General features: G+C 38.8%; 1 protein-coding gene across 3 annotated transcripts in view; it reads left to right on the top strand.

Annotated features, from left to right (window-relative positions):
- ARHGEF25 (Rho guanine nucleotide exchange factor 25) overlaps positions 1 to 14,054 on the top strand; it is a 399,528-nt gene extending 385,474 nt beyond the window's left edge. For 2 of the 3 annotated variants that reach the window (XM_073663291.1, XM_073663295.1), the window contains 6 exons: positions 1,417 to 1,494; positions 1,651 to 1,842; positions 4,165 to 4,345; positions 6,345 to 6,565; positions 6,659 to 6,808; positions 8,864 to 14,054. In XM_073663291.1, coding sequence (XP_073519392.1) covers positions 1,417 to 1,494; positions 1,651 to 1,842; positions 4,165 to 4,345; positions 6,345 to 6,565; positions 6,659 to 6,808; positions 8,864 to 8,968 — 927 coding nt within the window. In that variant the 3' untranslated portion in view covers positions 8,969 to 14,054. The remainder of the gene's footprint in view (positions 1 to 1,416; positions 1,495 to 1,650; positions 1,843 to 4,164; positions 4,346 to 6,344; positions 6,566 to 6,658; positions 6,809 to 8,863) is intronic. The other variant, XM_073663292.1, reaches the window with a different exon arrangement.
- Positions 14,055 to 14,318: the final 264 nt, after the last annotated feature.

Below are 14,318 nucleotides of genomic sequence, written 5' to 3'. Positions count from 1 at the left end.
AGCAAAATTTCAGTGAGAGATGCTCGTAGGATTGCTAGAGAGGCAAATCAGAACCCCCGCTTGACTGCAAAAGCCTTCAGAAAGATTTAGCATTGTTGATACATTGTTCTACTGTTCAGAGATACCTTGCAAATATGGCCTTCATGGAAGAGTCATCAGAAGAAAACCTCTTTCGCGTCTTCACCACAAAATTCAGCATCAGTAATATCCAAAAGAATATCTAAAAACAAGCCTGATGCATTTTGGAAACAAGTCCTGTGATATGTGTGGAGAAAAAAGGGCACAGAATTTCAGGAAAAGAATATCTCGTCAACATTAATCATGCTTTGGGGTTGTGTTACAGCCAACGGCACGGGGAAAATTTCACAGCTATTGAGAAGAATGGATTCAATGAAATTTCAACAAATTCTTGATGCAAACATAATACCTTCTGTAAAAAAGCTGAAGTTGAAAAGAGGATGGATTCTACAAATGGATAATGATCCTAAACACACGTCAAAATCCACAATAGATTACCTCAAAAGGCTCAAGCTGAAGATTTTACAATGGCCCTCACAGTCCCCTGATCTGAACATCATTGAAAATCTGTGGCTAGACCTCAAAATAACAGTGCATGCAAGATGACCCAGGAATCTCACAGAACTAGAAGAATTTTCCAAAGAAGAATGGATGAAAATCCCTCAAACAAGAATTGAAAGACTCTTGTCTGGCTGCAAAAAGCATTTGCAAGCTGTGATACCTTCAATAGCAGGTGCTACTAGGTACTAACCATGCAGGGTGCCCAAACTTTTGCATCACCCCATTTTCCTTTTTGTAATTTTTAAAATGTAAAAGATGAAAAAATATATATATTGCCTAAAATACAAAGGAAATGTGTCATCTTTAACTTTAGGCCTTTTAGAGATCATTTTATCTTCAACTTGCTTAACTGTTCACAATAACAGTAATTTTGACCAGGGGTGCCCAAACTTTTACATGTCACTGTATTCTATGCCCAATAAATACTTGCATGCCCATTTGCTCGAATTGTCACTGGTGATTTCCAGGTAAGTCTACAGTGACAATGTCCAACCAAAGGTAAAAAAAATCCAGACTGCCAAATGCCCTTTTTCAGCTACATGTTGGACGTCAGAAATAGTTATTGTCACTGAGTAGTTGCCCAATCTAAAAAAAATTGTGTAAGGCTGTGTGCCCACTATGCGTTTTTTAAGCGTTTCCGCAGCGGCCATTCCGTTGTGACTGGTGCACCGGATCTCTCCGTGCATTATGATAGCAGTTCCGAATACAATAAGAGCTTGGATATGCCTTGTCTGTTCTGAGACCACCACTGTAAGGTCTATGTTGTTAAATGGCACTGCTAGCAATAAAGGTATTGATGAGGCTCATATATTCTTTCCTTCAATTGTATCTTTTTAGAAAGCTGTGGAAGTAATGTGTTTTGTCCCTAAAAGGTGCAATGACATGATGAACCTCGGCCGACTGCAAGGATTTGAGGTATGGCTTTTCTTCTCCTGTATAGCCGATGCAAACAGACCAAGCAAGGAATGTTGTCTGCTTGATTTGTTTGACTAACTGGATTCTTTTATCTCCTATTTTATATATTATCTAAACATGTCACTACTGTCAATGTGATAAATCTCCATACTTTAGGGAAAAATCACAGCTCAGGGGAAGCTTCTCCAACAAGACACTTTCATGGTAATAGAACAGGAATGCAGTTTTCTGACAAGGGGAAAAGAGCGGAGAGTCTTCCTTTTTGAGCAGCTCATCATCTTTAGTGAACCCATTGACAAGAAGAAAGGGTTTTCACTGCCTGGGTACATCTTTAAAAACAGCATCAAAGTAAGTATTGGATATTGATAGATGGTCTTACTCTCGCTTACCCTTGGTGTGGAAAGTAAAGTCATGACCATTGTTCTCGTTGCTATGTAAAATGTTATCAATTCTCATTCTTCATATACTTGGACACTCTTCAGCATACATTGCCTCCATGCATACTGATTTAAAGGGAATCTGTCACCAGGTATTTGGTATCTAATCTGAAAGTAGCATGATTTAGTAACAGAGAAACTGATTCCAGCCATGTGTCACTTACTGGGCTGCTTGCTATAGTTTTGATAAAATCACAGTTTTATCTGCTGCAGATCTACCAGTTCTCTGAATGCTGAGCTCTGTATAACCCTGTCCACACCACTGATTGGCAACTTTATGTGTACACTGTGCATAGGCAGAAAGCTGCCAATCAGTGGTGAGAGCAAGGTTATATAGAGCAGGAGGACTACAAGGCATGAGACAACTAGTATTCTAGTGATAATCCAGGGCTGTGGATTCGGTAAGCCAAACCTCCGACTCCGATTCCTCAATTTCCATGACACCAACTCCACGACTCCGACTCCACGACTCTGACTCCCTCATACATGGCTCATGTTTAAGTGATAAATTTACTGTAGCACAGATTCATTTCAGCTAAAAGTCTAGACCCTTAGATCAGGAATAGGACAGACATTTATAGGACATTTCATAACTTTCCCAAATTCTTATGTAAAAAATATTCCCCACAAACTGCATTGAACTACTGTACCCAATGCAGTTTGTGTGATAATCTCTTGCTGATAAAACACTGATTTTATTGCTACTACAACAAGCAGCCTTGTAAGTGATACATCGCTGGAATCAGAGTCTCTGCCCTTACATCATGTTGTTCTCAGATTAAATAGCAAAAGCCTTCTGACAGATTCCCTTTAACTGGTAATCTTTTGAAAAGTATGAGATTTCCCTTTTAGGGACCACAGCCAGACAAATTTTAGCCACCAGCGCATTAGTTATTAGTCAGGTGACAGTTCTTGTCCATTAGTTTCCTCTTTATGTAACTCTGGGTTAGGAGTTCCAGGAGAGAATTTATAACACCGCACGTTAGTCCTTCATGTTACCACATTTTGCAGATAATTGCCCCATTGTAAAGTGGCGGCAAAATCCTCTGGAGTGGAAAAATGAGCTGTAATCTTTAATTGACCACCAGATGTAGAGCACTCCGGTGTATTGTGTTCTGTAACTGTGTTAAGTGCTTTGATAATCTTCCAAGTCCATCATTAGAGTAGATGAATAATGTACATAATGGTATTGAAAAGTTTGTGTTACTTTGCAAAGTTGCACTCAATAAGAATTTTTGGATACAGATCCACTTCTCTAGGGATACTGGTTTATTTGGCCTAATTTAAATGTATGTTGCACCCATATGATAAATCACGTCAAGTCCCTTGTAGAGCAATTATACTCCAGGCATTCAATCTGTATTCCTCTGATCATTTTACATGAAGTAAAGGAAATTTATCATCAAGTTTTTCTTTATCAATATCGACGCAACCTCTTGTTATCCGTTGTTATAAGGACTTCTCACTTGATGGCTCTGACCACCTGCCTCCTCATGATCTGGTGGTAGCCTTTATCTGCCATGGCCAGGTAGTGTAGCCAGTAGTAATGAGCAAACATGCTCGTTTAACCCTTTCGCCGCCGGTGCTTTCTGAGTATCTTCGGCGTGCTCGTATATTAAGTTCAAGTCCTTGCGCCTGCATGATTTATGACTGTTAGTGAGCCTCAACACATGTGAGGACTCCCTATCAAACAGGCAATCCCTGCACGTGTTGAGGGCTTATTAACAGCCATAAATCATGCAGACGCAGGGACTCGAACTTAATATACGAGCACGCCGAAAATACTCAGAAAGCACCCGAGTGTGCTCGGCGAAAGGGTTAAACGAGCACGCTCGCTCATCACTAGTAGCCCCAGTATTCCTTTAACTTTGACTTTGTGAATTATGTTTCCAGCTGTCTCTCTAGGAACATTTAATGCCTTTGCTATCTTTTGGTCTTTTTTTTCCTTGTTCGTATAAGACAATGATTTCTTCCTTAATTTTTTGGACCACTCTCTTGACAACCCAAGATTATTAGTGAAATAGAAGCCATTACCCGTGACGAATGGGCTAAGATTCCTCAGGAACGCTGCCAGAAGCGAAAAAAAATACAGCTATTTATAATTATAGATATCATATATAAAAATGTATTCTTCTACTACTTGCATTGATATAGATTCCCCTTGAGTCAGGATTTTGGCTGACTTGGAAGAAGAGTTTTTCGGTATCACATATTTTGCTGCTGTATTTTCTAGATAAGCTGTCTAGGAATTGAAGATTCTGTGGATAATGACCCCTGTAAATTTGCACTGACATCGCGAGGTACAGATCGCAGCTTAATGCGATACATATTGCAGGCCTCTGCCGCTGACATTAGAATGGCCTGGGTCCGAGACATTGGGCAGATACTGGAGAGCCAGCGTAACTTTCTTAATGGTGAGTAACTGATATACCGAGGATGTCACCCATTTCACATTAATTACAGTTTACCAAATACTTAATGTCTGCAAATACCCTTAGGGTGTGTACACACACATTAAGAATTTGGTGCAGACATTTCTGCACCATTTCTGCATCGCTTGGCAGGAAAAAGCAGCTGCAAAAACACAAGTTTTTGCTGTGTTTTTTAGTTGCGTTTTTGGTGCAGATTTTTCCACATTCGTTAATATGGGCAAAACCTGCAGCAAAAATGCTTAAAAAATTGACATTCTTCATATTTAAATCTGCACCAAATCTGCAAGTCAAAAATAAGAAACATATGCACGAGACTTCAGGAGACTCATTCACTTTGCTGCAGTCATGAAACCCCTCAGGTTTTGTGACAGATCTGCACTGAAAAACACAACAAAAATGCAACGTGTGCACACAGTCTTAAAGGGTTTTGTTTGTTTTTTACTACAAAAATCAGGCAGATATTTCCACTTCAGGCTAAATATTTATCAGATTAATGACTACATTACTAGGTTGCGTCAGTTAGGGCAGCTCCATTATGGAGATGGTCATTTGTTCTGGCTCATAGGGATGGTCCTATCCAGATCACCATGTACTGTATCATCCTTATGCCCTAACAGAGCATTTGGACAGTGGTTGTCTTTGTAAGACAAGCCCTAAAAAGTTGATCAAATCAGTCCTATGGGTCTTGGCTGGTAGAATTAGTGTTTCTTATAGATGAAAGCTATGATATTAAAGTCCTACCTAGAAACAAGTGACTATGATGTCATATTTGGTGACGGACAAATAGAGACAAGCAAATTTCCTTGTAGTGAATATAAAAATGTTAAAAAACAGTAAATGTATTGGTAGTTAATGTTGGAGCTAATGTTGGAGCTAATGGATGCTGCAACTAAGATGTCACAATTCAGATCCATCAAATATAAAGTAAAAATCCCCCCCAAAAAAAAGTAGGGAGTGGTAGATCAGTAGCAAAGTTAAAACATAACATTTATTTCCACATGTTATAAAACCAAATATAAAGAACGGCTATGTATATACAGAATAAAATAGATGACAGGAGAACCATACAATCACTGGGCCTGAAAGAATATAGAAGATGGTAGTATGTACAGTACATGCTGCGATGGACCTAGACCTGTATTCAGCACCTGCCAAATCACATGCTAAGAGTAAAATGAGAAATGGCACAACGAAAATAACATGTAAGCAACTCACCTGGTAGTATAGGGCACAGCTCTAAACACCCCTAAATGTGTTTCGCCCTGCTTCCTCAGGGGGCACATGGGAATCTAAAATAAATATGAATAAAAAAGATATATTGGCGGTAAAGTTGGAAGCTGAATGTTTTATAAATTGAGCCAATATTTTAATAACCCCAATCTTTTAATGTAGTGCTTCTTTGCAATATTGCAATATTGTTAATTTTTTCCCTGTTAGACTTATAAAATACATATTGTTGAATATGTATTCTGTTAAGGATATCCTTACAACTACGAACTTTAATGACCAATTTGAGTGTAGATCATTGGTCTTTATGTATTCAGTTTTTGTTGTAGCTTGTAGACAATTGAAATGGAGTTTCAATAATCTAGTAATAATCAAGTTTTTCTATCCAAGGGCAGTAATCAGTGTCAATAGTTAAATAATCCATTATGAGTACATTTTTAAATGAATGTTTTGCTTTGGGACTTAGCATTTACTTCTATGTATCTTACTAGAACACTCCAAACCTCGGAGATATGAAAAGTAGAGTCCTAATTAAAAGGCACCAGGGCTCTGTCTCACAGTAAGAGAAGTCTTGAAATCTTTTGAGTTAGTGGGGTTCATGGGCCTGGGAGAACGGATATTTGCACACCATGTTTGGTGCATCCAAACTGAGAATAATAAAACCAAAAAATAAATAAACTATAGTAAAATAGAAAGTATAGCAGGAATGGATTTGATCACAATACATTAAATATAATGGTTTCTCCATTTCCAGCACTTCAGTCACCTATTGAGTACCAACGGCGAGAAAGCAAGTCTAATAGTCTTGGTCGATCTAGTAACAGCAGCATGATGGACACAAGTCGTGGGGGTCTCAGACCTCATTCATCTGCATCTATGGATAGAAATAAAGTGCCCAATCTCAAGTCATACAACTCTTCCCTGCCATCCCTTTACTTGCCTAGCAACCCCCGCGATAGCCGACTTGGAAGCAAGGTAGGTCTTAAGATTTTCGAATTCCTATTGGGTTTATTATTGATATAATTATAAAAATTTCATTTATACTGTCAATTTCCTATAATATCACAGACTCACGCTCCTCGTAAGGGTTCACACGCGGATGTCCTTCCCCCAGCAGTTCTTACCCCAGCACACATCAGTCTTGATTTAAATCATTATCCGGAGTCCTCCACTTCTACTGTCTCCAATGGAAACTCTCAAAGTGACCCTACCAGTCGGGTAAGAAATAATTCAATACTTAGGGTCATTTCATTAAGTGCAATCAAATGTAACCAATTTAAAAAATAATAGGTTTATTATGAGGGGTGCTCCTACAGTAGCAGGAATGCTGGAGATACTACTAATGTTCATAGTAATTACCTACTTAGGGTGATTGACAGATCTGAGTCACTCCAGTCCTGCCAAAATTGTCCAATGATTTCTCGCCTATAGGCACGTTAGTCTGCCGGTTGTACGGTTATGAGTAACTCATATTCTTCAGAATCAAAAGATAATAGTTATTTTCACTTCTTTGCCAGAATTATATATATAGGTTTGTACTGGAAGCTTTATATCATATTTATGATCACTACATTTAGAATGTGATTTCAATAACTCCTATGTATTCTAATTTATGTGCGCCATTGCCATTTAGCCTTAGGTCTCATGCTGTCCCCTATATCCAGGAGCTCCAATCCAGCTTCTATAATCCATTGGTCTATACTGAGCCTTTTTTGGAAGTTCTTAGGTTTCTTTACATAGTTTCTGGAAGAATCCATAAGAAAGAAAGTTTTTTCTTAGGCTCAATCATGTGCTGTATTACAGCTACTCTGTTGTAGAATTGCTTCAAAGTAAAGTATTGTAGATGGAGTACATTAGGGGTCTTTACAATATACGATATGAGGATGTATCCATTACTAGATATGCCTCCATGTCTTTCATCCAGGCTTTCTTTCACCCAAGAAATGGGTTTAGATTTCTACCATAACCTAGTATCTAAGGCAAAGTGACTTGTTGGTGCCCCCTTCTAACACAGTTGATACATGTATGAGACCTTAAAGGGGTCTTCTCAAAATTGAATGTTATCTCCCCTATCAATAGGATAGGGGATAATGTCACGATCGCTGAGATTCCAAGCACTGGGACCTCCAATTCCTAAAACCAGGGCTTTGGAGATTTCTGTGTGCATGGAGAGGTAGTTGATCACACGCCTGCCACTCCAATAATTTTTACAAGAGTTCAGAAGACCAGCTGACCACTCTCTAAGAATGATTGGAAGGACAGTGTGCATGATCAACCAGCACCACATGTAGGCCTAAAACCTCAACACCAAAATGACGATGGAGAACCAAGATCTTAATGCAATAAGTGAATATTGCGAGAGGTAGCGGGATCGATGTCCTTAAACATTTATTACCTGCTTATTATGTATTAATCATTGTCAAACCCCATTCCCCCCATATTTTCATTTCTGTATTGTCTTGTGTTTATCATACAATATGTTTTAACATATATCTATGATGTACCTACATGCACTTTTGATGTCCTTGACAAAGCCCGTTGGTCGAAATGTTGGACCCTGTCTTGCCGGATGAAAATAAAATATTCACTTATTGCATCAAGATCTTCGTTCTCCATCGTCATTTCAGTGCTGTGGTTTTTTGGCCTATATTAAGTCAGGACTGCGGTCCTTTGCATGTACACTTCAGGAGCAGTAGTGCCGGTCTTTCCTCCACATCCAGCACTACATTCACATGGGCCTCTTCAGAGCACTGGTCCTTTGGATCAATGGGGGATCCAGAGATCAGACCCCCAGCGATCGGGAAGTTTTTTCCTATCCCGTGGATAGGGTATAAGCTCCAGACTTGAGAATGCCCTGTTAATCTTTAGACATGGTGGAGTATTTGGGAAGAGTGGGGCTGATATCACTAGCTTCTTCTCAGTTAATAGGCTACATACTGAAGTGCAGCATCTACAGACATGCGAAATATGTAAGATACCTAAAGGATTTAAAGGACACAAGGATTTAAAGGATATCATGGAGACAATCCCTATGTTTTGCTTTGCCACTTAGGGCCTAAATCGACAGCCTGTTTATACGGCAAATTAATCGTGAACTAGTGTTTCTAACGAGGCTTGTTCACGAATATCTTGCCCCTTAACACTAGCTGTAACACAGTATATCAGCTTTTCCTATGTGTTGCTTTTTTCTGTTAATCTAGGACAGTCTTTACATACTGACTGTATGCATTGAACATTTGTTTTTGAGCCTCCTGACATATCTGTTTCCTCCAGAAGCTAAGCACATTGTCCCGGGAGCTCCCTGGCTACGCCTCACCCTCGGATGAAGTTAGTTTACCTGCTCCTCGACTTGCAAAGCTGGATGAGGATGAACTGTGAATTTTGTCCTTTTGTATGGGGTCCAAATAGTTTCCTGGAGTATCAGGACGGATCTGTGACCCGAGAGGAGTAAAGAGAAGCCTTGTACTCCTGTGCTTGGAAGCATGTGGGAAGGGAACTTACCTTATTTTGCCTTTTCCATATCCAGCACAGTCTACAATCCGATGTCAACTCTAGAAAAAAAATATGTTTGTTTATATGATGACTTATATAATGACTTCCTTACGGAAGGCCCAATCAAGCCCCAGAATTGCCTGGGTGATATCCCCTGTTTACTATGTGCTCGAGCTGAAGAATTCTTCTTATACTAATTTCAGAGAGACTGAAGGAAACTTGTGGGATACCAATATACGATGCTTTGTGACAATGGGTTTAATTAAATGAAATGTGTTTCTCAAGACCGAAGAGAAAATATGTAACTATTTCATCCATTACCAAATTCAGTAGAAAGTGATCGTTAGATACAGAGCTTTCTACTGACAACCTGACAATCAAGGAATCTGGGCAAAACCCTAAAACCTTTCTCACTCTGAGTAATGGTTGGCTGTTGATGGGAAGTGATGGAAGTGCCATGTCTGAAACTACCTAAGTGGGCACCTTGTGCTCTGTGGAAAAGCCATTTTTATAGAGGTCCATTAAAGTGAATTGATCTCCAGTTGTACACTCTATACACCCACCAATTTATACGACGTGTGAGGAGTACTCTGTCTTTCAATGATACAAATTTCCTAAACTGCCGTGCAATATACAGTATTAACACATATACATTTTGAATGAATAAATAGGTTATAACCCCAGGTTTTCTACCATTATGAGACCTTTTTTCTGTTAATAAAGACTATAGGGCTATTTTCTTAAACTCGTGTGATATAGAATATGCTGTAGTCTTAAAGGGGTTGTTAAAAGTCCGCAGTCATTTTATGTGACTGCAGACTTTGGCATCCTTACAGAGTGTGCACCACACGCTGTCAGGATTCTCCAGTATTGCCGGAAAGAGCAAATGCTCATTGGACTGAAGTGTATAATTTGGATACATGCGGTCAAGTGCTGAGTAGACGTGCTCGGCCTTGCTCAATACAATTTAATTGATCGAGGCCGGACACATCTAGGCAAATGTGTCCGGAAGGATGCAAATCATATATTTGCAGTCTCACCAGCAACACTGGAGAATCCTGACAGCATGCGTTGAGCACACTGTAAGGTTTCAGAAGTTTGTAGTCACATCGAGTGACTGCAGATTTTTAGCAGAAGACTGGAGAACCCCTTAAAGCAAAAACTCTATGGAGTACAATGAGATAAATTTATTAAGAGGCGCAGCTTGTCCAGGTACCAGCAAGTCTGTAGATTTGTGCCAGTTTTTGGTGTGAATTATTTTAAGTGACACTTGGTAAATGTTCCCCTATGTTTCAACCACAGTTGAAGATACCAGCTGGTTGATGTATAGCTGCGGTATTGGTGCATAGCGCTAAATACTTGTAGCCATCAATGATTGTAGGCTGCCAAATTATTTAGCATTGGTAAATGATATAAAAAAAATTGCCTTAGACAATAAGTTACATCCAGGAGCTTTATAACAAATTTGTACCTAAAGTTATCATGGATGACTCCTTGTATGAAATGAAGACAGAAGAATATGGTTTATGGAAGTATTCAATGACGACTCAGTGTAACCCCAATGGCTTCCATTCTATCAGTCTGTTTTTCTTTCATTGTCTTTTGCAATTCATTTGACCTTATGGTCCAGATTTATGATGATAAACTGCATTTAATCTGTACTGGCTTCTGTACATTTCCCATGAAATTACTAAACTATTGTAATTTAGAAATTTCATCTGCGTTATGACCAAAAGTTTTGTATGAATGTTATAAAGCTTATTTCTAATACTTCTTCCTTAATTTACCGCACTCCTAATTCTTATCATTATTTATAAAGGAAACTTTGTACTATTTAAAAAAAAAGAAAAATAATGTAATGAAGAAACCCAAAGAAGTCGATGATAATCTAGAAAGGGACTCATCTCATCTGTACGGCAAATCTCTTTTAGATCTATTTTTCCAGAAATATATTTTGAGTAGTCTAAGCGAGGACTTGGGAAGTCTAGCTGATGCTCCATACACATAAAGTCTATAATAAAAGTGATTGCAGCCAAAGAAAGATTAACCAAAGAAAGGCATTTTATTATATGTAACCGAGTGTCCATATCAGGGGAGGGATATGATGTTGCCCCTATGTTGGAGCGATTCTAATTCATTAATTCTTCCCTTAAAGGGGTTGTATAGGATTATAAAAACATGGCTGCTTTCTTCTTGAAACAATGCCACCTATGTCTACAGGTTACTGCATTATTGGAGCAAAGTTGCAAAAGCAGTTACACCATGGACAGGTGAAGGGCTGTTTCTGCAAGTAAGCAGCTATGCTCTTCTTATCAAGTACAATCCCTTTAATTACCTTCCTATAGGCTCCACATGATAGAAGTTATCAGCAGGTAGTTTTGCTTTAATTACCTTCCTGTAGGCTCCAAATGATAGAAGTTATCAGCAGGTAGTTTTGCTTTTAAATAGATCATGGAATGTAGTGTATGCAGACAGCACAAAAAATGAGATTGATGCTTCCCTTAACTTTACAAGCCATAGCCGTCATATTCTAAGATTGCAATAATGGGATATCTATTATAACTGACCTTCTCCCCTTATAGACACAGACATCACACGCTACTACGTGTCCTCATCCAAAGCCATATTGTAAGCAGCATTGTACCAAATAGTAGAAGATATGAAATCTGCTGTGTATATTTCTCTATAAACCTAGAACAGTGCGGGTCACGAGAGGCCGTGTCCCCGTATATGAGATTATGACTGAACAAAGACTTTCTAGTAATATTACAAATTACTTTGGCTCATTGGTAATCTCATTCTTAATCACATTCTTCTTTGATTACTGAAGGAGACCATGTAAAATCTGTGTCTTATCCCTTATAGCTGACATCCATTTACCAGTAAAGAATAGATTCTTTCAAACTGTTGATAGTAGAGGAGCATGTACAAGTATATTGTAGAAAAACAATGGCATTTTACAGATTAATTTTAATTCTCTATTCACAAGCAGATTCAAGAATGGATTAGTGTTGAGCCAGTGGTTTCGAATAAGGTGTTATCTGAGCACGCTCGTGTGCTAACAGAGTATCTTCGGCGTGCTCGGAAAATATGTTCGCTTTGCCGCTTCTGTTTGTAGAGCCGCAACACATGGCATAACAAACAGGCAATCCCTGCATGTGTTGCGGCTGTCTAAAAGCCACGAGACATGCAGCCACGGGGACGCAAACATATTTTTCGAGCATGCCAAAGACACTCTGTTAGCACCCGAGCCTTCTCTGATAACGCCTTATCCGAGCACGATCACTCAACACTAGAATGGAAATATAAAAAATCTGAAAAAGTAACAATAAAGAGGTGCTTGCCATCGGTAACACGACATGATAACCATGGCTGACCTAGGTGGGGTTGGTAAGGGATTATATACAGGATGAGCGACTGACTTAGTACACATATGAAGAGGCTTATTTGGTCTCTAAATGGCCATGTTATCAGGTATGTTTAATATGTATCCATGTTCGACAACTGGTCCACTCTTCAAATACCATCCTGGCAATTTGGAGGAGTCTTGGACTAAAAGTGGTTGGGTTTATGTAAACCCCATCCAAAGTGGGTGTTCCAGTGTTGGTCAGGAGTGTTCCTGGAAGGGTTGGAAGTGTTCTTGGGTGGGACAGGATATTAATACCCTATTTACCAAACACAAATGTTGACTAGATTGTATACCTACAATACCAGAGAGCCAATGCTAGACCATTGGTCCCTGTTTCATTTTATAATGGGAGCATAATAATTGTTGCTTTTGAAAGACCATTAGGAAATCATCTACATGGAGTTTGTATATTCTCAACGTGCTGTATGCTGGTAAGTTAATAATCATCTATTGGACATCCTATTAATTAGAGAAGACCAGATAAGCCTTAGCAACTGTCCCACCCACACCCAATGAAAGAAAAGGCAGAGGTAGACGCTCAGAAAACCCCATTAATGAATATGTATGATAATATGTTGCAGATTATTGATAATGAGAAAAAAAAACATTCAAGAGACAGTTGGCAGGATTCATGAGAAACAATGTTTATGATACCGATTGTAACCAATCACCGTGCACCACTATAGGAAGTGTTGTAATTGATTGCCTTGGTGATTTAGTTTCTCTTTTAAACAGTTTTCATTAATCCCAACAATTTATTGAAACTGATTAAAACACCATTTTGCAGGGCTTTCTCATGTGCCCAGTCCATGCTTCTTTACAAGCAGCTCTCAATTGCTGCTCAGCAAGATCCGTATTCTACATATAAGCAATCAGAGAATGGAAATTCCTCTGTCTGAACCTTTCTGCTTTCCACTCAGATAGGAATTCCCACTCTGATTGTAAATTGAATACAGAGCTTACTGAGCAGCAGTTGAAAGCAGCCTCAAAAGGAGTATGAACTGAGCATGTGAGACAGTGTTTGAGAGAGAAATAAGACATATAGGCAATCAAGTATGATACAAATTCATAACAATTCATTGCCTGGAGGATAATTAAATAGTAATAAAATAAGTTTTGTTACTCTTTTATAAATGTAAACTAGAAAATGTCTGAGTATATGTAAGCAGTAAGTATTACTAGCAGTTTGTTCAGCCCCCTGAAAATGTGTCACAAAAAACCCTGCTGGTAAAGGACTAAGATGTAAAATATATCAGTCTGATCAAAGATTATTTCTATTGCATTCTCAGTTTACCTTGCTCACTGTGTTTTGTATCTATTTGCGGCCATGACTGAGTACCTCATGTAATGCAGAAACATCAGATCACATCTCCATGGATAGAAGCTTTGTGTATTGCCCTCTTAATTAAGTTCACTTCCAGTATAGTATATGGCTATGTTCACATGTACCAGTATTAAGCGCTGTGTTGAATAGATGTGGTCTGGCACAGGTTTTAATTATATATACAGTACAGACCAAAAGTTTGGACACACCTTCTCATTTACAGATTTTTCTGTATTTTCATGACTATGAAAATTGTACATTCACACTGAAGGCATCAAAACTATGAATTAACACATGTGGAATTATATACTTAACAAAAAAGTGTGAAACAGCTGAAAATATGTCTTATATTCTAGGTTCTTCAAAGTAGCCACCTTTTGCTTTGATGACTGCTTTGCACACTCTTGGCATTCTCTTGATGAGCTTCAAGAGGTAGTCACCGGAAATAGTCTTCCAACAATCTTGAAGGAGTTCCCAGAGATGCTTAGCACTTGTTGGCCCTT

This window comes from Phyllobates terribilis, unplaced genomic scaffold (assembly GCF_046119375.1).
Source record: "Phyllobates terribilis strain yellow unplaced genomic scaffold, ASM4611937v1 Scaffold_2__4_contigs__length_985480577, whole genome shotgun sequence".
NCBI lineage: Eukaryota > Metazoa > Chordata > Amphibia > Anura > Dendrobatidae > Phyllobates > Phyllobates terribilis.
Note: the sequence above shows the minus strand (reverse complement) of the source record. Positions and strands in the feature narration are given on the sequence as shown.